The sequence below is a fragment of the Myripristis murdjan genome, chromosome 23 (assembly GCF_902150065.1).
Source record: "Myripristis murdjan chromosome 23, fMyrMur1.1, whole genome shotgun sequence".
Taxonomy (NCBI): domain Eukaryota; kingdom Metazoa; phylum Chordata; class Actinopteri; order Holocentriformes; family Holocentridae; genus Myripristis; species Myripristis murdjan.
In genome coordinates, this window is record NC_044002.1 from 26632450 (window position 1) to 26657630 (window position 25181).

The 25181-nt window shown below is 41.4% G+C and overlaps 1 protein-coding gene across 1 annotated transcript in view; it reads left to right on the forward strand.

Moving 5' to 3' along the window:
• The window catches only part of LOC115355186 (NLR family CARD domain-containing protein 3-like), a 66822-nt gene that overhangs the window by 28647 nt on the left and 12994 nt on the right, over positions 1–25181 (forward strand). The window contains exons 8-9 of the mRNA XM_030045892.1: positions 21349–21522; positions 21700–21825. Coding sequence (XP_029901752.1) covers positions 21349–21522; positions 21700–21825 — 300 coding nt within the window. The remainder of the gene's footprint in view (positions 1–21348; positions 21523–21699; positions 21826–25181) is intronic.

Below are 25181 nucleotides of genomic sequence, written 5' to 3' on the forward strand. Positions count from 1 at the left end.
CATTTTACATCTGTCCACTGGAGTGTCCTATATGGACACACTGCCTGTAGCCTTGAAGGCCTTGCGGTACATATATGAATGTATGTATGTATGTATGTATGTATGTATATATTCAGCGGTGGAAAAAAGTTTTCAGACACACTTAAAATTTTACACAATCTCAAATATTATCATGAAATATTTGTGGAAAAATCTTTTTTGTGTTTCAAAAGGTGTGGCTGCATTAGACAGATACAAACAAATACAACTTATAGTTTTTGGTTTATTGTTTACAAGAAAAAACTAACAAAACTAAATTCTTGACAGTTTAAATAACTGGACTCATCTGACCACAGAATCTTCTTCCAGTTCCTGGCTGTCCAGTTCTTGTGTGCCTGGGCCAACGACGCCGGGCTAACCTCTGTCTCTCATTGATCAAGGGCTTCTTGATAGCCTTGTAGGACCTTAAGCCATGATCTAAAAGTCGGCCACGTACAGTGCGGGTGGAACACTGGACACCAGTTTGGTTTGACCACTGCTGCTGAAGCTCCTGTGATGTCATTCGGCGGTTTTGCCTGCACATGCGGATCAGGATGCTGCCATTTCTTGCTGAAGAAACCCTCGGACGCCCAGATCTTGGTTTGTCTTCCAAGCTGTTGGTTCGTCTGTATTTCTGCAGAATGGATCCAACTGCTGAAGGACTGCATCTGCACTTCCTGGCTATCTGGCGGCAGCTGTACACTTCCTGGCTGAGAATCTTTATCTTCAGGCATGTTTCCTGCGTTAGTTTCCTTGTTTTAGCCATTTTTGTGTCTGAAGAACTTTCAGATGTGCTGGCTTTATATAGACACCAAGCTTGGCAACAAAAATTGTGTCTTTTAATAAAAAGAACCACCTTCATCGCTGGTACCAAAATGACCCAATACTCAAAATTTCTTATGTATTTTTATGGAACCAATCAATTTTAAGTTTTTAATGGCTTTTTTAGGATTTGTTTAGTATTTTGGCTGTGGCTGTGACTGTGGCTTGTGTTTATTGTGTTTGTGTTATGCAATAGGCGGTATGTTTTTGATACCTGAAAACTCAGGTCAAAGGGCTGTTGTTGATTATTTATTGACCAAATGGAAGAAAAGGTGGATCATGTACTTTGAGAAAGATAACGTGTCAAAACACATTAGTTTTGAGCAATAAAGAACCTTTTTAAGAGAAACAATGCTACAGTCTGTCTTTGGAAGTTGCTGTCCTCACTGACTGAGACTTTCCTTCATGATATTATAGTTGAGTCTCATTTTACAAGGCTGTTTACTGTGCCTAATATTTTATGATCTAAAGTTTTATGTCATGATCAGATGACACTTGTGGACTTTGATACTGAAGTTATGAGGAAGTTATTGCACCTTCAGATCTAAAGTGCTCACACTCTCAGGACTGACACAGGAGAACAAGCAGCGTCTTCTCTCTCTGTGTTTCCTCTCCAGATGAAGCTGAAAGTCTCTTGGATTTGATGTGGATGTGACTGAGCAGGTAAAGAGCCGACCAGGGATCATTAGAAATGTTTGATGAACAGGCTCCTACATTGTATTTTAGAGCTGGAGGACTGGACAGCAGACTGGGATGACAAGATGGCGGTGATGTCTGTCAAAATGTGCTTTTGATGTTTTTCAGATTCAGGAAGTGATATACAAGCAGATTTCCTCTTATTTTTGTTTGTATCCACAATTTGTTTGATTTGTTTTGATTTCTGGCTTCACTCATGGTTTCTTATTTTTGCTTGTATGTCTCTTTTCTGAGTAGGGCTCATAAACATTTATCACTGTTGCAGTCGACAAATCTGCTGTCCAGCACATGGAAACATCCATTTTAAAAATGAATATCATAAAAAAAGCATTAAATGAATATCAACATACAATCATCACTTTTCAATCATTTTATGTTTTAGAGTAATTATAAGAATTCGATTTTCAAAAATATTTGAATGCACTTGAATGTTTGATCAAGTTACAGTAAAAAACAACAACAACAAAAAAAATGTCTTATTGAGTACAACAGGAATTAAGAAATAATTGTATAAACAAATCAATTTTAGAGCATTTCAGAACAGCGTCTCTGTTGGTGTCTGGGCTTCAGGACCTATCCTGTCCTCCTGCCCTCGTCACCATGGTAACGCCCAGCTTGGGCAATGTGTTTGTTGGGCTCCATTTTAAATATTGAACCATTTTCATTTTATTTGTGTTGAATCTTTGACTTTGCTGTAACACCAATGCTGATGCTCTGAATAATCACTTTTTTTTTAGTTTATTAAGCAAATGTGATCTGAGGAGGACAAATAAGAACAAATTTAGAAAATACAACAATTTCTTGCCCTTTTTTTTAAACAGTGCAAATTGTAATGTCAACTTATTTCATGGGTAAAATATACAGAAAGTAAGTAGTCAACATGGATAAGCTTGACCGCCAAACAGTATCAGAGTCTAATTTTCCCCCAGCCTTTCCCACAGTGTGAAGAGTCCCAGAGGATCCAAAGTCCTCTCTAGATGAAGCTGCTCATGGGGTTTGCTGTAAAGGGCGGCTGCTCTGTGTGTTACGTCCACTCTGAATATGTGACATGGTGCTGACAGGAAGACAGCACACATCCTGTCATGGAAAGCTTGTTGTCATGAATGAGCCGCTGTGTTTCTGTCAAGGTGTCAGCTCGGCTATGAAGAAATTTTGGAGAAGAGAGATGAGGCTCTCTGCCTCTGAAAGCTCTCTGTCTGGGGAACATGGCAGCCAGACCAAAGCTAAGAGGTGAGATGAGGATCTCTGACTGTCCATGACTGTTCTCCATCTCAGAGCTCAGCAGGCAAATCAGCACAGCAGCATTATTCACAGGAAAAGCTCTGTGTGTGTTTAGATCATATTTTATTTCTATTTTTTAATGTTTCTCAAAATAAGTTATTACTTTCTTAGTATGTTACTAAGAAAGTAAAGCGGATCCCTTCAGTGTGTTCATATTGTTTCTATCAGGATCCAGCAGAAGAGACCAGACTCCCCTGGACCTGGACCTGAGCCCAGCTGTGTGTCCATGAAGAGTGATCGCTCTAAGGGTCGTCTTATTGGGTTCAGAGACAGCCACCTCTCTGTGGATGATGGGTAATTATTTCAAATTGATGATAAATCAGATGTTTTTCTGTCATTAAATTCATGAGATCCAGAATTGGTTTGATCCTTCAGACTCTGTTGACTGAGTTTCCTCTTTCAAAACATCACATCCAATAACCGTGTGTGTGTGTGTGTGTGTGTGTGTGTGTGTGTGTCCTCCACAGAGTCCAGCAGCAGAGTTCAGCGGTTCCTAGTGCTCAGTCCACCCAGCAGCATCAAAAAGACCTGGCCTCCATATTTAAGGTGTGTAAATGTCCAACAACATACCAACTGAAAAACAGCCATTCTGCTCTGAATCGTCTCCGTGCTGCTCTCTTCGCATCTTTCAGGCTGGATTACAGCAACAAGGATTCATTTAATCTGAGATTAGTTCCAGTCAGAGTCAGCGTTGGAAATGAAGGATGTCCCCTTGTCCTGGGGACGATAAAAACAGCAGCGGGGACACAAATCTACAGTGTCTGAGACAGTAGAGAAACTCACCACCACAAATGAAATGATTCTAAAAGAAGTGAAATGTGTCAGTGTGCCTACTAGGAGTGTACAGCCATTGCACTATTTGTACTTGGGTTCGGATTCGGGCTTTTAAAAAAAACTTCAGATTCCTTATGCGAAAACCGGAAGTGGCCGAACTAGAGACTTCCGCCGACGTAGCCGGCTAACTTCCAATTTAGCTCTCGGCTAACTCGAACGGGAATAAAATATGACAAGAGTCTTATATTCATCCGAATATAAGACGATATTTTTTCCATTGAAAATACCCTGAAAAAATGTCCTCGTCTAATACTGGGGGTCTAAGCAAATACACCTGTATTGTACTTGCATACAGTACAGGCCAAAAGTTTGAACACACCTTCTCATTCAATGTGTTTTCTTTATTTTCATGACTATTTACATTGTAGATTCTAACTGAAGGAATCAAAACTATGAATGAACACATGTGGAGTTATGTACTTAACAAAAAAAGGTGAAATAACTGAAAACATGTTTTATATTCTAGTTTCTTCAAAATAACCACCCTTTGCTCTGATTACTGCTTTGCACACTCTTGGCATTCTCTCGATGAGCTTCAAGAGGTAGTCACCTGAAATGGTTTTCACTTCACAGGTGTGTAGCTGTAGCTTCAATTTTGAAGCTTGGGCGCTGTACCTGCTGGCATCAGGCGAGCCGGGCGAGCTGGCCGCCCACCCGATCAGGTCTGCCGGACCTGACCGGCAGTCTTGACCGGGTGGGCGGCCGGCAGCACCGGCCGGTGCCACAGCCGGCACCAGGTGGCAGTCGTTTCGCGGGGGTTGTGACACTCAAAAAAATGTATCCACCGTTTTATGGCCGCTTCTTTTCCAGTTAGTGTCTATGAGAAAATGCTTGTTGTGTTGCTGCAGTGCTGCTTGCTTGTGTTCTGTGCTGCAGTGTTAATTTTGTCGACTATTTTTCAATTTAGTTTTAGTCTTAGTCTTGTGTCAAATGCCCTTATTAGTTTAAGTCATATTTAGTCAACCTGTATTCTTTTTTGTTTAGTCACATTTTAGTTGACGAAAAGTCTTGGCATTTTAGTCTAGTTTTAGTCGAAGAAAATCCAAAGTATTTTAGTCTAGTTTTAGTCAACTAAATTACAAAGTATTCTAGTTGAGTTTTAGTCAATAGTCTTTTTGTAGTTTTTGACCTGCATCATGTTGGCTTTTTAAAATTTAATATGTTAAATTATTATTATTATTTCAAAAATGTAAATTGCTTATCAAACAGACCTAACAATTCAGCTACCAATGAATGAGCAGTAGTATGCATGTGATAACATAGATTGAAAAATAAAGGCTGAATTATGCTTCCGCGTAGGAAGAGCGTACGGAGGTTGTGCGGAGCTTACGGGGGTTGTGCGACCGCCGCAGAGCCTTGCCGTGCGCCTCCCAAAAAATGTAACTACGCGGACCCTACGCAGCCCCACAAGAGCTGTGATTGGTCCGCCGAAGTACACTATTTCCGGCATTTCGTTGCAACCGGCATCACATTCCTGTTGTTGTGCCGTCAGCGCCGTTTTTTTTTTTTGTTTTTTTTTTAACTGTTGTGTCTCGACTCGTCGGTTGTGTTTGAAAACTTTGGAGAGTGCCCGCACCTATACGACTCGTCCACTCGCCACAGAAGAGCAGCGACCATACGTCACAGGGTCTACGTTGGTGGAAGGAGAATTGCTCTGTGTGTTTGCAGAGTTATGTTGGACACACACGCGCTGCGTAGGAAATGCGTGCTTCGCACAACCCCCGTACGCTCTTCCAACGCTGAAGCATAATTCAGCCTTAAGCCGAAATGATACCTCTTCTCTGAATAGACAAGCTAAGCCAGTGTGCTGCTGTGAGCCAGTGAAAATAGAGCGGAGTGGCAACTCTTCGCTTTGTTACACAATCTATGTCAGTGCCCTGCTGTTTTAACTTTGTTCTTGGCGCGATTCTTGCCGCGATTTGCGCGCGCTTCCAATGGATGCACTTTTTTGGATTGTAATGTAAAAGTCTATGACGAAAAAGGAAAGACACATTTTATTAAGTTTTTATTTAATGAAATAGATTTCGTTTCGTCTTTTTTCGCCAACAAAAAATGCGTGTTAATTTTGTCACAGTCCAGTGTTTAAGGGGACTGATTTCGTCTCCTCTTCGTCTCGTTGTCATCATGAAAAAACCCGTCGTTGACGAATATATTTCATCTAGTCTCGTCTGACGAAATTAACACTGCTGTGCTGCTGCTCCTCTGTGATGACATACGGGACTGAACACCAAAACCAAAGTGTGGCAATGTCTCAGTGATTGACTGAAAACACGCACCAACATGTTTTTTGTTACGTTTTGTTTTAATCTCTTGTAACTGGCTCGAAATCATGCTCAAAACACGCATCCAAACTTATTTTTTTCTTTAGAAAAAAGCTCCCGAAAAATGAGGAGAAACTTCGGACGGAAAAAGTATTTGGGATCAAAGCATTATTTGTGTACTTCCGAATATCGTATTCGGGTTCGGGTACATCCCTAGTGCCTACTGGTGATGAAGGCAGAGTGTCACTGGGAGGCTGTGTCCACATGGTTTGTGTCAGTCACTCTGTCCACAGGGATTAAAAGCTTGTGTCTCTCACTGCTTCTACAGCGCTCAGCTTTTCTTCCATTGGCGCGCTGCGACTTGGCTTTGTAAAATATCTGATGTGAGCTGAGCTGCCTGCAGAACTCACTGCTTTAGACAAGAATACGCTCACGAGGCTGAATGCAAAATTCTTCCATGTTGGATCTCCAAAAAAATAAAATAAAACCCTGGATCTGCTGTATGCAAACACCAGTGATGCATACAACACCACAGCCCTTCCTCCCCTTGGCAGATCAGATCACAACCTGGTCCTGTTAACCCCCAAGTATGTCCCCCTTGTTAAGAGGCAGCCTGTTCACACCAGGACGGTGAGGAGGTGGACTCAGGAGGCTGCTGAAGCACTGCAGGACTGCTTTGAGATAACGGACTGGGATGTACTCTGTGAGCCACACGGGGAGGACATCAACAACATGACGGACTGCATCACAGAATACATCAGGTTCTGTGAAAACACCACCATGCCAACCCGGACTGTACGCTGCTTCCCCAACAACAAGCCTTGGATCACCAGCGACCTGAAAGCACTCCTTAACAAGAAGAAGAGGGCTTTCAGGTCTGGAGACAGAGAGGAACTGAGGAGAGTGCAGCACGAACTCAGGGAGAAATTGAGGGGGTGCAAAGACAGCTACAGGAGGAAGCTGGAGGCCAAACTCCAGCAGAACAATGTGAGGGATGTGTGGACTGGGATGAAACAGATCACCGGATGTAAAGGGAGACAAAGGCAACCATCAGGAAGCCTGGAGAGAGCCAACGAGCTGAACGGTTTCTTCAACAGGTTCAGCTCTTTTTTTTAATGCATTTCGGGTGTGCTCATGTATGTGCATGTATGAATGTATGTGTATGTACAGGTGTATATGTATGTTTGTGTGTATGTGTATGCATGTATATGTATGTATGTATGCATATATATATGTATATATGTATATTTATGTTGTTAGCTCCCGATTCTTTTGTTGAAAGCCCAAGAACAGACCGGAGTCAGTCTTCCATTTTCTGATGCAACATTTATTATGGTCACATATAAAGCAAGGCAGCGCTGGTCTCAGTGTGACAGAGCTCCCGCAGGATCTCAGTCAGAGTGAGCGTCGATATCAGGAAATGATACACATTTATGTTCTTGGGCTTGGGCCTGCCCCGTACATAGGTTGGACTAAAACGCAACCGAGAATAATTGGCCAGTTACCCGGACATGGACAGGCCAACCACTGTCCATGCCTTGTTTCTGGAATGTGTGATGCTATGTGTGTGAATGTTGATTGGGCGTGTATCTAATGCAATAGACCTAACAAATAAGATAGAGAAAATATGTCTGGTGCCAGCTTTGTTTACCTTCTGCTAACAGTCAAGCTGTTCTGAATAACACAAGAAGCATTGAACTTTAACATGCATTCAATACTGCAAGAGACATGAACTATAAGGCCAATTATAACAATCCCCCTTTTGACATAATTTTATTATGTCAATCAAACTAGGTAAGAATGTTATTCTGTATTGTGGTACCGCTTTAGGCGGAAAACCAACCAGTCAGCCCCCCCAAACTGCCAGTGATTCCCAGCCTAAATAAGCAACACAATCAAGCATCAGGTTTTAATGCCCCCTTTTGGTATACTCTTATTTTATCAACAACAAAAACCCATAATTTAAATCTTAAGCAGAGGCATATGTTCCTACCTTCCTAGCAACCTATATGTCAGCAGATATGTGTAAGCTGGCTATGTGTAAGTGTTATTAGCAACTATCAGCAGCAATTCATCTTGCACAATTTATGGAAAACAGTAAACATTGCTATGAAAGCCTATAAGTATCACGCCCCTATGTGTATGCGAGTATATATATGGTTATGTATTAGCATTAGCGTATATCATGTAACTATGGGGTTCAGGGATACAAAAACGGTCTTCTTGGTTGTCGTAGTCGTCTTCATCCAGGTCCACTTCAGTCCCGTCCTCCCCGGGCTCAGGGAGGGAGACCACAGGGATCATCTCTCTGGGGTGTTAAATTAATCTATAAGGAGGTGGTGCAGGGAATCTATGCAGAAACTATCAAAATTCTCGAATTTTCGAATGTAGATCAAGCCAATCAACTAAGGGGATCCCTAAATGTTCTGCCAATTCTTCTGATGTGGTCTTTAGGCCAGAGAGAGCTCCAGTTATAGAGCTGTCTGGTGCAGTATTGTCTGGGATGAAGACGCAACAGTCCTGATGGAACATAACACACACACCTCCTTTTTTAGCTAAGAGGAGATCTAAGGCCAGTCTGTTCTGGCAGGTCATTAATGAAGGAGCAGCCAATTGTTTTTTAGATTTTTATTTGTTCTCCATATATTCAAACCACCTATGACATCTTTTCAGATATTCTGGTTCTTGATTTCTAATGCTATATGTGATTCTTTCCATTTCTAAAATATTGTTTACTGTTAATTTCCAGTTATTGAAAAGAGGTGAAATAGGTTTTTGCCAGTTTCTCGTTATTTGCTTCAGAGCTGCAATTCTAAGTATCCTGAATAAGTATTTGTCTCTCTCTATTGTAAGCTCAGCTTGGGTTATTCCTAAAATGATGCATTTTGGTTCCAGTGGCTTTTTAAACTGGAAAATCAAAGAAATCGAGTCTATATATTTTTTCCAGAATAGTTTCACTGATAAGCAGAAAAAGAAAATATGTGAGTGGTTTGCATGGTGCTCCCCTCAGTATCTCCAGCAGTCGGGGCTGATGGATGTTGTGAATTTGGACTGTATTTCTGGTGTAATGAAGAAGCGTGTATATGTCTTCCATGAGAATTCTCTCCAATATCTAGAATTTGTTGTTTTGTGTATTGCATTATATGCATTTTTCCAGTCATCTTCTTCTATTTGTATATCAAACTCAAGGTTCCATTTTGTCCTGATGGAGTCTTGTGTTTCTTCACTGTCTCCTAATATTTTGTATATTTTAGAGAGACTATTTTTGATATCTATATTATAATTTTTATCATAAATCTTACTAATTGGTGTTGCTCTTGGTTACTTTGCTTTTTCTGAAAGGTATTGATATAATTTCTAAGTTGCAGGTATTTATAAAAATTTGACTGAGCTAATTCATACTTATTTGATATAGCCTCAAATGAGTCAATGTCTTTGTTGACAAATAATTGCGAGTATATTTGCAGTCCTTTTGATGCCCAGACCTTTAGCACGCTGTCCATTTTGTTTGGTCTAAACTGGGGATCCCATGCCATTTCTCTCAGATAAAATAAGTCATTGTCTATTTTATATCTTTTACAAACCTGTTTCCAGTGGTGCATCGTAATGTTAGTCCATTTGTTTTGTCCTTTCAATTGTGTAATATCTTTTTTCAATGAACGGTAAGGTCTTTATTGAAAGTGGCGCTAGTTCTTTTTCTATCTTAAACCATTTGGCTTTTGTGTTGTCGTTGGTCCATTTCATTATAATGCTAATTTGGGTGGCATGGAAGTACTTTTGTAGGTCTGGGAGTGCCAATCCACCATGTTCTTTAGATTTTATTAGTGTTTTCAGTTTAACCCTTTTCCTTTTATTGTTCCAAATGAAATGAGTTATTATTCTGTTCCACCTCTTGAAACTTTGTGGAGGTATCGAAATTGGTAGGGCTTGGAAGAGGAACATAAGTTGTGGAAGTACCATCATTTTTATTGTGTCTACCCTATTAAATATTGCCATGAAACTCTTTATGAAATTCATTAGGGTAGCCATCGTCTCCTGGGCACTTCTCTCTTTTTTGTTTAATATCTTAATTTGATTTAATATTTCCTCTTCTGTTATTTTCCTAACTAGTTTGTCATTTTGTGTTGGTAAAACTTGTTTTAGCTTTAGTTTCTCAAGATATGCCTCAGTTTCTTTTGCATATACTTTGTCATTATCATCTTTATTTAATGCCTCATAATATTTTGCAAATGCATCTGCAATTTCATTTTTTCTGTTAGGACTTCATCTGTATCCAGATTTAACTTGGTGACATAAGATTTACTTTTTTGTTTCTTGAGTCTGTAGGCTAAAACTTTCCTTGATTTCGTTCCTCCATCATAATGTGTTTGTTTAGTAAGTATTAAGGATTTCTCTACTTCTTCTGTCAGCACTTTATCTAAGTCAGCTCGTTTCTTTTTCAATTGTTTATTTAATTCTGGATCATGTGATTTTTTATGTTTGTCTTCTAGTACTTTTATTTGTGATTCAAGTTCTGTCTTAGCTTTTTCCTGCTGTTTTTTTCTTATTAATGAGTATCTAATTATTTCTCCCCTTAAGACAGCTTTCGCCCCTTCCCACAAGATTATGCTATTAATATTTCTTCAGTATCGTTTAGTGCTAAGTATTCACTTAGCGTTTTTTTTTTTTTTTTTTTTTTTTTAACAGTATCTTTAAAATCTTCATCTTGCAGAAGTGAGTTGTTCATCCTCCACAAATTTTCCCCTTTATTGAATTTAGTTTTACTGTTAAGGTAACCAGTGCATGCTCCGATAGTGTTCCTGTTCCGATAATGCAGTTTTTGACAGTTGATATATCTTTGTTAAACATGAAGAAATAGTCCAATCTATTATACGTGGCGTGTCTATTAGAATAATATGTATAGGCTTTTGTTTTTGGATGTAAGGTTCTCCAGACATCTATTATCCCCAGTTCTCTACACGCTTTACACAGGATATTTGCAGTTTTCTTCGGACCTGTTTAATCCTTGATGTTGAATCCAGGGTAGGGTTTAGGATTAGATTCCAGTCTCCCCCAATAATAACTTTCCTCTTCCTTCAGTTACTATTAAATCGATAATTTGGTTCATAAGTTCAGTATCCTCGTCTGGTGGGTAATAAATATTTATAAAGGTTATTTCTATGTTTTCTATTTTGCCCATCACCAAGACATGTCGTCCTTCCCTATCTGTTATACTATTTGTCTTTTGGAATGCTATGTATTTTTTTTTATGATAATGGCTACTCCTCTCCTTGATGAGTTATAGGAACAGGAGAAAACCTGAGCGTTTGCAATCCTACCTAACTTCTTATGTTCCTCCTGTGTCAAGTGTGTTTCTTGAAAAAATAGTATGTCACCTTTGTGTTTTTTCATTTGTTGTAAAATTTTCTTTCTTTTGATACAATTATTGAGTCCATTTACATTTTGAGAAATGATAGTCAGATCCCCCATATCAATAAAGGCAATTACTATCTTTCAGGAAGCCTCTGTATCAGAAAAACTCCCCAGCCCTTTCCGCTCTCTCTGAGCTTTAATATTTTAATGTGTTGTCATTTTAGAGTAATTCTTCTTTTATTTTTTCATAATCCAACACATCTGCATATTTTCCTTCATAACCCTGAATTTATTTATGTTGTCTAAATGTAAATAGCCTTTATTGCAGTCTGTCACACAACTTGTTTCTTGCAAGAACTTTCCATGGAAAGTGGATGGTTCTAATATTTCCAGACTATGTAATCTGAACTCAAATTATGTGTGTGCATTTCATGATTCCAGTAATTCAAAGGCCTATCATTTAAAGCTGCAATTAAAGGTGGTGTAAATGCTTTGTGTGTGTGTGTATGTGTGTAAAATAGAGAAAGAGAGAGAGACAGGCCCTGTATCCTGTCCATGGTGCGAAATATTTAGTGATATCCTTTAAATGGCGTTGTTGCCAATGTTATGAGATAAGGGCTGTCCCTTTTGAGCACGCACAGTGACCTCCACTGTACGCTTACTGACGTAAGAACATAAGTACTTCTGTTGTGTGTGAATGCTATTTTTTCTGGTTTAACTGAGGCTTCAGTTGCTTTTAAACTGCTTGTCATATAATTTTTTATCTTGTTTTTGTTTTTCTTTTCCAGTCACTATTCTTGTTGTTAGTTATTTCTTCTTTATTCTTCTGATGAAACACTGGAAATGGAAAACCCCCATAATTTTGTTATGCTTTTGACATAATGACAATTAAGATTTCTGATATCTGCCGCATTGTTGCCTCTTACCACTTTGCCATCTCCTTTTTGGTGTCCTCTGCACTTGACTATAGCAACCTGATCTGGTTCAAGCAGGCCATAATAGAAATTAAGTAGCTGATTTAAGTGTTTAACAGGGGTGCCAGTTGAGGTCACAAAACATTTCCTTCTCCAGTGACACATTGTCCATTTGTATCGTGTGAACTCCATAGGCCAAGTCATCGTGAATAGTGGTAGTTTTTCCTTCGCTAATTTACATGTGTAATCATATTGTGGTGTGGAGGTCTTGTGGGTGTGAGTTTTGCTGTATCTATTGGTTGGGATTGACAATGTTTGGCTCAGTGTCTCTAGCCTTCACAATGGAAACATCCATCATCTCTATGTGGCCCTGATTTGGACCTGTTATTGTTTGGTCTGAGCAAGCGGGTGCAGGTTCAGCCATCCAGTGTTAGACAGCTTCTAATCATCGCCCTTGCCTCGGCGTAGGGAGGGGGCGAGGTCATGGGTGCTGGAGCAATCTCAGTTGCTTTTGTTGAGAATGTTTTGTCTTTAGGATCGGTATTCGTTTTGGTAAGGATGTGTTATCTCTAAGTGTGGTACAGTATGTCTCCGGAGAAGTTAGGGTCTTAAATGGCACCTGTTGTTTTTGGTTGTGCAGAGGACTTCTGAATGGAGAGTTTAACTTCTCCCAAAAAACAATGACAATTCGCAAAAAATGTTTCTGTCCGTTTTAACTCTTTCCCTACTTTCTCTAACCCTCTGCCTACTTTCTCTAACCCTCTCTGCAACATTCCTGTTTCCTGCAACTTTGCTTTTGCCTGGTCCACACTACTTACTGCCTGCTGCCAAAACAAGCTAAAAGCGCTCAGTTTGGGTGGAGCGCTTTCGCACCCCCCAAACATTCCCTTTTCTTGCATTTCCCTCACCCAATACACAAACCTATCAATGCTTTTCTCTTCTCCCTCCTTTGGAACCTTCCTCTGCCATCTTATCAATGTTTCTGTCTTAAAAAAATTTTTTTTTTAACCCTTATAAATAATTTTGAGTAATCGCGTTTTCAAATCAAGTGTGTTTTTAAGTGTTAAAAACATAATACACCCTCCAATAATAAAATGGGATTTTCACCCCTGGTTCACGGGCTGATGAATGCCAATTTTAATCAGCAGGTTTGTGATTTTGCTGTGCTTTTCTCTTTTGCACTAGCCTACTTTATGTTTCATTGTTTTAATGCTTCATCTATTTGTCAGTGATGCTGTTGTCTCTTTGTTTCCCAAAACTGAAGCTGAATAATAAATATAATAAACCAAAATAATAAATCCATCAATCCATGAATAAATTTAGAGTTTTATGACTCTGTAACTAACCACTGTCGGTCTTTAGTTGGTCTTCTAAAACTAGGATTTCTGTTTTCTTCTTCTTTTAGGCCCCCCCTTTTTTATTTGCTACTGTTAACCATTCTCTAGCCTGGGGCAGGCCATATTTATCATTTAGCTTTCTTTTCCCCTGTCCAACCTTTTCTATGTCTTTCAGAAATTTTGAACATGTTCCTGGTGCTAGTTTGCATTAAATTCAAACTTTTTCCTCCATATTTTAGATTTTTATGTTCTTTGGATCTTTTTTGTCAGGTGACGTAGTGTGGTGGAAGGAAAGGCCAATTGAGGGTCAGTGTAGTTTTTCTTAGCTGCGTGGGACTTTGAGGTTTGGATCTCCCACCACAAAATAGGCTCTACAATAATCAATGTTAGTGTCACCAATATGGTTACTGCCACCCTGGTTCTACAGCCTAGTCTCCATAGCGGAGTCTTCCTCGACATCTTCATCGTCAGGTGTCTGTCCAGTCTCTGGTACGGTTTCAACTCTAGTGTGGTCATTGTCAGCACTCTCCGTGTCTAAGTGTGTCCCAGTCGGGGTCACAAGGTCAGTGTCAGTACAAGAGATTCCTAAGTCAGTCCGAACCTCAGTCAATGTTCCCTTCCATCTATCAATAACTTTGCAACATCATTAAATGCATACACGTGTTAGTCAGAAAGGGTGAATGGCTCAGCGCCCGAGTGGGGACCCGATTAAGAAGCTTCTACACGGAGCCTAGTGCTCTGTGCGCTTAATCGCTGGGGGTTCTCCCAGTCTAACCACTCGTTTTAATTCACCACCTCTGCAACACCCTAAACTAAAAAATCCCCGTTCTAATCTATTCCAATGCCCCCCTTACAGGACTACTTGAGATCTGTGTCAGGGCAGGAATTCTCGACCAGTCTCAACTGTTCGATACACTGCCACATGCACAGTAAAAATATCAATCAAGTAGGAAACCACCCCACATTGGTATGAAAAATAACAAACTTTCCCTGTGTCCTTATAGAAATTAAGGCCTATTGTCTACAAAAATACAGGAAACTTCACCCAGTGGCATCAGGATTTTCCCCGACATCAGAACCTTTTCCTGACATCAGAACTTTTTTCCCAGCATCAGAACTTCTTCCTGACATCTGTCTGTTTCTCTGGCATCAGACTTTCGCTGGCATAGGGCCTTTCCCTACATCGGGCTTTTCCCGGCATCAGACTTTCTCTGACATCTGACTTTCTCTGGCATCAGACTTTCACTAGCATAGGGCCTTTCCCTATATCGGGCTTTTCCCGGCATCAGACTTTCTCTGACATCTGACTTTCTCTGGCATCAGACTTTCGCTAGCATAGGGCCTTTCCCTACATCGGGCTTTTCCCGGCATCAGACTTTCTCTGACATCTGACTTTCTCTGGCATCAGACTTTCGCTGGCATAGGGCCTTTCCCTACATCGGGCTTTTCCCGGCATCAGACTTTCTCTGACAATACACCCAACGACATCAGGACGTCTCCTGGCCTCGGACTATTTGGCAATAATCCGGCATCGGACTATTTGGCAATAATCCGGCATCACTTTAAGTGGAAACTCTAGCGTCCCATAAAATTTTTAGATTCAACCAATTTAAATTAGACTAGGACACTTATTACCTTCCCTCACGTGAGTCTTTGTGCTTGATACTTTACATGTGACCATTCAGTTGAAAAACACAACCAGTTATTTATTTTCCCATAATCTTAGGCTACTATGATTTTAGCGAATTTAGCGATCAGAGGGTAGCATTAATCAGACAATTTAATTTAGTATGTCCAATGTGCAGAAATTTCAGATGGAAAAGGCTTTCTGCTTTACCTTTGTTTTAGGGCCCTGGAATTGTCTGAAAAAAGTTCTCCTCCAATCGACTCCGGCGGTCCTCAATCGGACATGGTCTCAGAGTCAGTCAATCCGGGTCACCGGCACCAATTGTTAGCTCCCGATTCTTTTGTTGAAAGCCCAAGAACAGACCGGAGTCAGTCTTCCATTTTCTGATGCAACATTTATTATGGTCACATATAAAGCAAGGCAGCGCTGGTCTCAGTGTGACAGAGCTCCCGCAGGATCTCAGTCAGAGTGAGCGTCGATATCAGGAAATGATACACATTTATGTTCTTGGGCTTGGGCCTGCCCCGTACATAGGTTGGACTAAAACGCAACCGAGAATAATTGGCCAGTTACCCGGACATGGACAGGCCAACCACTGTCCATGCCTTGTTTCTGGAATGTGTGATGCTATGTGTGTGAATGTTGATTGGGCGTGTATCTAATGCAATAGACCTAACAAATAAGATAGAGAAAATATGTCTGGTGCCAGCTTTGTTTACCTTCTGCTAACAGTCAAGCTGTTCTGAATAACACAAGAAGCATTGAACTTTAACATGCATTCAATACTGCAAGAGACATGAACTATAAGGCCAATTATAACAATGTATGTGTATGTATGTGTGTATGTATATGTATACATATGCAGATGTGTATGTGTGTGTGTATGTGTATGTATGTGCATATGTATGTATATGTACATTGAAATGTACATATGTGCGTATATTTGAAATGTATATAGCCTAGATTTTTTTTTTTTTTTTTTCTTCTTTGATGTATGATGTATGCATTCCTCAATGAGAAGGTGCCTACAAGGAACCTAAGGATGTTAGGGGTAAGGAGATGGGAAGGAAGGGGATGTCAGGCAGTCACGTACTACATAGGAGACTGACGAGTTTGAATTATATATGTTAAATATGTGAACTGACCTGCTATTAATTGTGGAAAATAATAAAAATTTGGTCACAAAAAAACAGGTTCAGCTCACAGCCGTCTGTCTCCCTCACACATCCAGACCCCCACACACCCCCATCGCATCCACCCCTCCCCCCTCTCTCCCCTGTGGTGAGCACTCCTGTGCAGCACCTCTCCTCCCCCTCTATCTCCTCCTCCACTGAAGACACCAGCACCCTCCCCCGCATGACTGTGACTACGGGCCAGGTTAGGAGACAGCTGGAGAGACTCCACCAGAGGAAGGCCGCAGGACCTGATGGTATCAGCCCCAGGATCCTGAGGACCTGTGCCAGCCAGCTGTCTTCTGTCATCCAACACCTCTACAACCTGAGCCTGAGTCAGGACAGAGTCCCGGTGCTGTGGAAGACGTCCTGCCTGGTTCCTGTCCCGAAGAAGTCAACTCCATCGGACCTCAATGACTACCGACCAGTTGCCCTCACATCTCATCTGATGAAGGTGCTGGAGAGGCTGGTCTTGGCCCACCTGAGGCCGCAGGTGAAGGAGCGGCTAGACCCTCTACAGTTTGCCTACCAGCCCCATTTGGGAGTTGATGACGCCGTCATCTACCTGCTGCAACGAGCTCATATGCACCTGGATGGTGGTGGCAGCACTGTGAGAATCACATTCTTTGATTTCTCCAGTGCTTTTAACACCATCCAGCCGTTGCTGCTGAGTGAGAAGCTGCGGGTGATGGGTGTCGACACCTCCATTGTCTCCTGGATTACTGACTACCTGACAGGCAGGCCACAGTTTGTTCGTCTGGGCAGTGTTCTGTCTGACGCGGTGGTCAGTGATACAGGAGCTCCACAGGGGACTGTGCTGTCCCCTTTACTTTTCACCTTATACACCACTGACTTTCAATATAACTCCGAGTCATGCCACCTGCAGAAATTTTCTGATGACTCGGCTGTTGTTGGGTGTATAAGTGAGGGAAGGGAAAGGGAGTACAGAGCAGTGGTAGATAACTTTGTGGAGTGGGCTGGACGCAATCACCTGAGGCTGAATGTCAGCAAGACCAGAGAGATGGTGATCGACTTCAGGAAGAAGAGGACGGCTTCACAGCCACTTTGCATTCTGGGAGAGGATGTGGAGGAGGTGGAGGACTACAAGTACCTGGGCATCAACATCAACAACAGACTGGACTGAAAATCCAACACCGAAGCTGTGTACAAGAAGGGGATGAGCAGACTCTACTTCCTGAGGAAGCTGAGCTCCTTCAATGTGTGCAGCAAGATGTTGGAGATGTTCTATCAGTCTGTTGTGGCCAGCGTACTCTTCTTCACCGTGGTTTGTTTGGGGAGCAGCATCGGAGCCAGTGACACCAACAGACTCAATAAACTGATCAGGAGGGCTGGCTCCGTGATCGGCTGCAAACTGGACACTGTGGAGGCTGTGGTGGAGAGGAGGACACTGAACAAACTGTTATCCATCATGGATAACCCTGACCACCCTCTCCACCACACACTGGACAGACAGTGGAGCTCCATCTCCAACAGACTGTTACAGCTCCGCTGCTGAAGGGACAGATACAGGAAATCATTCCTGCCACAAGCCATCACACTGTACAATAACTCACATCGGTCTGACAGAGACTCACAACTGTCTGCTGTATAGTTCTGTTTTTAACACTCCATCACCCAGCACCTTAACTGTTTATTTATTATTTATTATCTATATATTACATCCTAGGTTAATATACATTCACAGTGTTTTTCAGACTGGAGGGGAAGTGGTGATTCCTTAAGAGGCCGAATCAAGTCGGTTAGCTCCTGAATCCCAGTCCCGGGCGTTCAGGTTCTGCCACTTGGTTCTTGGTTTCGTGGTTTCATGCTATCTCTCTTTATCTATACAATCTATACAATCATGTATATACTTCAGTTCCATCTGTATATTGTCATATTCATTCCATATGTATATTTTCACATCTCGTATCTCTTTTCCTTAGGTTAGCCCTTACTGTATATTTTTAGTTTTTAGTCTTTATAGTCTTTATTGTATATATTTAGCCTTTATTCTTTTTTTTAGTTAACTTTATTGTATGTAGTTTGAACAACTCCATCATTTTGCTCCAAAATGCAGACATTTTCAAAGTTAAAGCCCCTCAAGTGTAAATTAAAGTTAAAACCAGATCATAGTTTGCATTGATCAGTCACCAGTTTTGGAGGATCAGGATAAACTTAATCTAGTTTTAGATTAGAAACTGAGATTTAAAGAGAGGTTTAAACTTAACCCGTCTACATGTTCAAGCCGTTTTAAAGGTCGGAGCAAACCATCATGTAACTGGGTTTAAAAATGAATCCTCGTTGGTGCAGCCCAGCCTCAGGCTCTTTGACCTGGATTTGATTTTGTGTTTAGTGTACAAAATGTAATATGGAAGTTTAATTCTTTGATTTTTCTGTTCCAGCTGCTGGAGAAGAACATGGTCACCTTTGTGAAGAAGGAGCTGAAAAATATCCAGAGGTCTCTGAGGCCAGATTACCCAGAATGCTCAGAGAGGCAGAGGGAGGATGAGGAGGAAGAGCAGGGGAGGAGCAGGGAGTTTTTCCTGCAGATCACACTGCACTTCCTGAGGAGGATGAAGCAGGAGGAGCTGGCTGAGCGTCTGTGGAGCAGTAAGGGAAAAAAAAAATTCAAATTTATATTAAATAAAAAAATCTTAGTTTTAGTCTTTTTGCTTCAGGATTTTTTTTCCTTTGGCTGTGCACTCGACATCCAGCTCTCCTTAACTCTGAGAAACTTAAATTCTCTCCCTTATTTCTCACAAACTCCCACGCGCTCCAACTGAGGCAGCGCTGTGTTGTTTGTTCAACTGTGAACTTTATTCTTCCCAAATCCTGATCAGGACGTGCAGCTCTTCGTTTGTTCCTGCAGTCTGTTGTTTGGCGGCGGCTGCTTTGTGTTGTCGTCCTCTGATAGCTCATGTTTACAGACGTGTTGCCATGGCAACACCTTGACCAATCAGGACATGTTGTTGCCATAGAAACGATTGCAGAACTTGTAAAATAGCCTTCAGGTCTCGACACACCTCGCTACGTTCTTACAGTCGAACAGGACCAATAGATACATTTACCAGGAAATATTCACATTTCTCATATGTAATACAACATCGTTTTGTTGACGTTTGTGTTTGTTTGTTCATTCAGAAACTCTCCCTGCTCTTTGCCAACGTGAACTCAAATCTAAGCTGAAGAGGAAGTGTGAGTGTGTGTTTGAGGGGATTGCTAAAGCAGGAAACCCAACACTTCTGAATCAGATCTACACAGAGCTGTACATCACAGAGGGAGGGAGTGGAGAGCTCAATGAGGAACATGAGGTCAGATGGATTGAAACAGCATCCAGGAAACCAGACACACAAGAAACACCAATCAGATGTGAGGACATCTTTAAAGCTTCACCTGGAAGAGATGGACCAATCAGGACAGTGATGACAAAGGGAGTGGCTGGCATTGGGAAAACAGTCTTAACACAGAAGTTCACTCTGGACTGGGCTGAACACAAAGCCAACCAGCATGTCCACTTCACATTTCCATTCACTTTCAGAGAGCTGAATCTGCTGAGAGGGAAAAAGTTCAGCTTGGTGGAACTTCTTCATCACTTCTTCACTGAGACCAAAGAAGCAGGAATCAGCAGGTTTGAGCAGTTCCAGGTTGTGTTGATCTTTGACGGTCTGGATGAGTGTCGACTTCCTCTGGACTTCAAGAACAACCAGATCCTGACTGATGTTACAGAGTCCACCTCAGTGGACGTTCTGCTGACAAACCTCATCAAGGGGAACCTGCTTCCCTCTGCTCGCCTCTGGATAACCACACGACCTGCAGCGGCCAATCAGATCCCTCCTGAGTGTGTTGACATGGTGACAGAGGTGAGAGGCTTCACTGACCCACAGAAGGAGGAATACTTCAGGAAGAGATTCAGATATGAGGAGCAGGCCAGCAGAATCATCTCCCACATCAAGACGTCACGAAGCCTCCACATCATGTGCCACATCCCAGTCTTCTGCTGGATCACTGCTACAGTTCTGGAGGACGTGTTGAAAACCAGTGAGGGAGGAGACCTGCCCAAGACACTGACTGAGATGTACATCCACTTCCTGCTGGTTCAGTCCAAAGTGCAAAACGTCAAGTATCATGGGAGAGCTGAGACAGATCCACACTGGACTCCAGAGACCAGGAACATGATCCTGTCTCTGGGAAAACTGGCTTTTGAGCAGCTGGAGAAAGGCAACCTGATCTTCTATGAAGCAGACCTGGCAGAGTGTGGCATTGATATCAGAGCAGCCTCAGTGTACTCAGGAGTATTCACACAGATCTTTAAAGAGGAGTGTGGGCTGCACCAGGACCAGGTTTTCTGCTTCGTCCATCTGAGCCTTCAGGAGTTTCTGGCTGCTCTTTATGTCTTTCTGTCATCCATCAACTCTGGAGTCAATCTGCTGAAAGAAGAACAATCAACCTCCTCCAAGAAATATGAACTAAAACTCCTCCAGAGTGCTGTGGACAAGGCCTTACAGAGTCCAAATGGACACCTGGACTTGTTCTTGCGCTTCCTCCTGGGTCTTTCACTGCCGGCCAATCAGACTCTCCTACGAGGCCTGATGACACAGACAGGAAGTAGCTCACAGACCAATCAGGAAACAGTCCAGTACATCAAGGAGAGGATCAAGGACAGTCCCTCTCCAGAGAGAAGCATCAACCTGTTCCACTGTCTGAATGAGTTGAATGACCATTCTCTAGTGGAGGAGATCCAAGAGTACCTGATATGGGGACGTCTCTCCACAGACAAATTGTCCCCTGCTCAGTGGTCAGCTCTGGTCTTCATCTTACTGTCATCAGAAGAATATCTGGACGTGTTTGACCTGAAGAAATACTCTGCTTCAGAGGAGGCTCTTCTGAGGCTGCTGCCAGTGGTCAAAGCCTCCAGAAAATCTGTGTAAGTTCATAGAGAACTGGATATCTTAAATGCAGGACATGGTCTTTATTCCATAATACAAAAAGCTAATATTTTAAACGTGTTGATCTTCCTCACTAATCCCTCCTCAGGCTGAGTGGCTGTAATCTGTCAGAGAGAAGCTGTGCAGCTTTGGCCTCAGTTCTCAGCTCCCAGTCCTCTAGTCTGAGAGAGCTGGACCTGAGTGACAACCAGCTGCAGGATTCAGGAGTGAAGCTGCTCTCTGCTGGACTGGAGAGTCCACACTGCAGACTGGAGGCTCTCAGGTCTGGATCAGAGAACTCAAGAGCTTTCAAACTGGACTAAATAAAAACACAAAGCCCATCACACATTTAAATATTTGTCTGAATGAACCCAGCTAATTTCAGATTATTGTGCTGCTGAAAAAATCCAACATGTATGTGTATCAGACTGTGTTGTTGTGTTTGTGTGTCCATGTGCAGGCTGTCAGGCTGTCTGCTCACACAGGAAGGCTGTGCTTCTCTGGCCTCAGCTCTGAGCTCCAACCCCTCCCATCTGAGAGAGCTGGACCTGAGCTACAATCATCCAGGAGACTCAGGAGTGAAGCTGCTCTCTGCTGGACTGGAGGATCCAACCTGGAGACTGGAGGCTCTCAGGTATGGAGAAACACACACACTGTCTTCTAGAGGCCTGAGGAATATTGTTTCATGTTGAATGGTGGATATGAGTAACGTGCTCTGCTAAATCCTTCATAGGGAAGGTTATTTACTGCCCATGTTTCCATCCTCAAAGAGAATCTGCTGCTCTGACTCTGTTTCTTCCTCCAGGGTGGACCATGGTGGAGAGCAGAGGTTGAAACCAGGTGTGAGGAAGTGTAAGTGTGGATTTAGTTTGATTCCTGAACACAATGCAGCAAACATTCAGCTGTTTAAATGTATGAATGAATGAATGGTTTATATTTGGTTTTGGTTCATACATCAATCATCGCACACAGTACAACAATCACAATTAACACATAAAAAAAAACAAAAAAACAAAAAAAAGGATTATAGCTGCTGTGCAGCAATGGGTCGGGTCCGGGCATTTTTAAGCAATTCTAAGCAACAAGCAGAAGAATATGAACTTAATCTGAACTGATTGACACACCTGGGGTGTATTCAACGACATTACGATACATAACGTTGTGTGACGTTGTCTCATTGAATGGTGTGTTTGGTTGTAACGTCTTGTAACAGAGAGCAACATGCCTTGGAGGTAGTTTTCCTCCGTTTTGTGGGCGTGTCACAGGTGTTATCCAATCAGCATCAGCCTGTATTGAAGCCTCCGCGATTTAAAACGCTAGTGCTCCATTATGGCTTCCAAGTCGCTATATTAATGCAGCCTATGTTTAAAATGTTGCCCATCATTTGAGGAGGTAAAAGCACATGTATGTGGTAAGTATGATGATAAATCAGACATAGTTTATTGTTTTTCTCAATAATATGGCAACTTTTATTCAACTTAAAACTTCGTGTAGGCCTATGGTACAAATCTTGGAAACAGTGTTTAACAATAACTGTTTTTTTCATAGTGGACATTGAATGTATTGCAGCACCCCTATAGTTAATGATCCATGTACAGTAATATCCTGCTCAGACAGTTCTTCGGCTACAATCGCGAGGAGAATGGCCCTCTGGGCTTCCATACTTGCAGCGCTTGCGTAATGCAACAGGTTGTTCAGAACTTTATCGTTTCCGTTAGCTTGATGTTACATACCGGCACGTCTGCGCTGAATACACCCCTGGTAAGAAAAGGGCAGGACACAGGCCTGGAGGGGACAGATGATTGGCCAAGACACAACAAAGACATGCAACACGGGGGCGGGGCTAATGAAACAATGCAGGGTAGGTGTGAGGACAAACAAGCTGACAAGACTATGGAGGAACAATAGGTACAAAATGAACACAGCAAACTAAAATATGACAAACATTATAGCTGCTGTGCAGCAATGGTCAGGGCCAGGCAAGTTTAGGCAATTCTGAGCAACAAGAAGAGAATAGGAAGAAGAAAAGAAAGGTGGAATTCTTATGTGCATTTTGCATCAGCTGAGGCTTGAACTCACAATTTCTGGTTTAAAGGACAACACTCTATCTCACTGAGCTAATTGGCAAGTGTCATTTCATGTGAGGCTTCACAAATTGATTAAGACAGTCACATCAGCAGCCGCCTATGCATGGAAAGACAGATTTCAAACCACTGTAAAATAAATAAATAAGTCATGAAGACAAAAATCTGACAGTGATGATCTGGCATGGGACTGGACCTTTGTGCAAAGTTTGGTGAATTTTTGCACGTGGGAATGTTGCACAAGCTGAGACTTGAACTCAGTCTTCGACACCGAGGCCTGGCCTCTATCTCACTGAGCTAAAACTTCACATGCAGCTTCACAAAGTGACTGAGCCAATCACTGACCTGCAGGACAGCAGGCAGCCATGCATGGAAAGGCAGATTTTAAACAGCTGTCAAAAATTCAGTTATCAAGACAAAAATCTGAAAATACACATATTGCATCTTGAAAGCACGGAGATGTTGATCATTTGTTTTTAACAATGATTGATTTGCTCCACAAGTGAAAAACTGGTGTTTAAAAATGCCATTCTTGCATTGACTCCAATTGTTCACATGAGAGCAAAATTCAAAATGCTGTCAAAAATTCAGTTTTTGAGATACAATTTTGAAATTTGCCACACATCATCTACCATGACTCTAGAATTTTGTCCATTTTTTTCATGAACATTGAAGATTTATTCAGTGTACTCTCCAAGTACCCCTAATATTATTCCTATATCTCTGCAACACTTGATCATAATAGTCTTTTTTCTATAAAGTCCCTATAGAGCTTGTTCTTCTTCTTGCATGTGTTGCTCCCCTGACTCTGGGCACAGAATAAAGAGGCAGAGAGCACATAGTGTTGTATTTGACCGCTGAGTTTACTCTGCGGTTCCTGCCTCTGTGCGCTATTCCTCTCACTAACAGTCTGATGCGCCACCGTGTGGACTATTGCGGTACTACACGAATCAGAGAAACCAGTCATTTCCAACAGATACACATAAAATAAAACGAAATGTAGGGGGTGTCTTTTTTTATCTTAACTTTCACACAGATGGTCTTCCTTATTTCTAACCTTGTAAATAACTTTTTAATCAACAGTTCACATTTTAAATCATTTTAACCTTTTTAAACATTAGCTATTTATGAATCTTTTAAACCAATATTTATCCATAACTTATTTATGTCTTTTATATCATGAAATTCCTTTTGAAATATACACTTTTTTCCCAACCCCATACACATGCCTTTTCCAAACCCTTTGACATCCATGGTTTAAGCTTTCTTTTAAACTTGTGCTTAAAGTTTTTCAAAGGACAATACATATTGTACATTCTGAGAAATATTTCTAAAAATGAATTATATGATTTATTGACATCCTGAACGTAGATTTCACTCCAGTCATAATTTGATAATTCATGTTTCAGTGCTTCAATAGTGGCCGATGATTTTTCTCTCACACTATAATTGTTTCTTTCCATTCTTAGAAATATTTCATCATCCTTTCTCATGTCCATCACAACAAAAACAGGCAAATGGTCAGTAATATCGGTCACCAAAAGCCCACTTTTTGCTCTTACACCCGTTTGGTTTACAAATATATTATCAATCAATGTCGCACTATCAGTAGTAATTCTACTGGGCCTTACAATTAATGGGTAGAAATTCAAACTAAACATTGATTCAACAAATTCTTTGGTTTTTGCGTGCTCATTAAATTTTAACAAATCAGTGTTGAAGTCACCACAAACCCATGTCAACTTATGACCCTGATGCTGAAATAACTCAAGAATTTTCTTGTTAAACTGATCTATGCAGGAACCTGGAGTTCAATAAATGCAACTAATTAAGATATTTTTTGATTTGTTATTTTCAA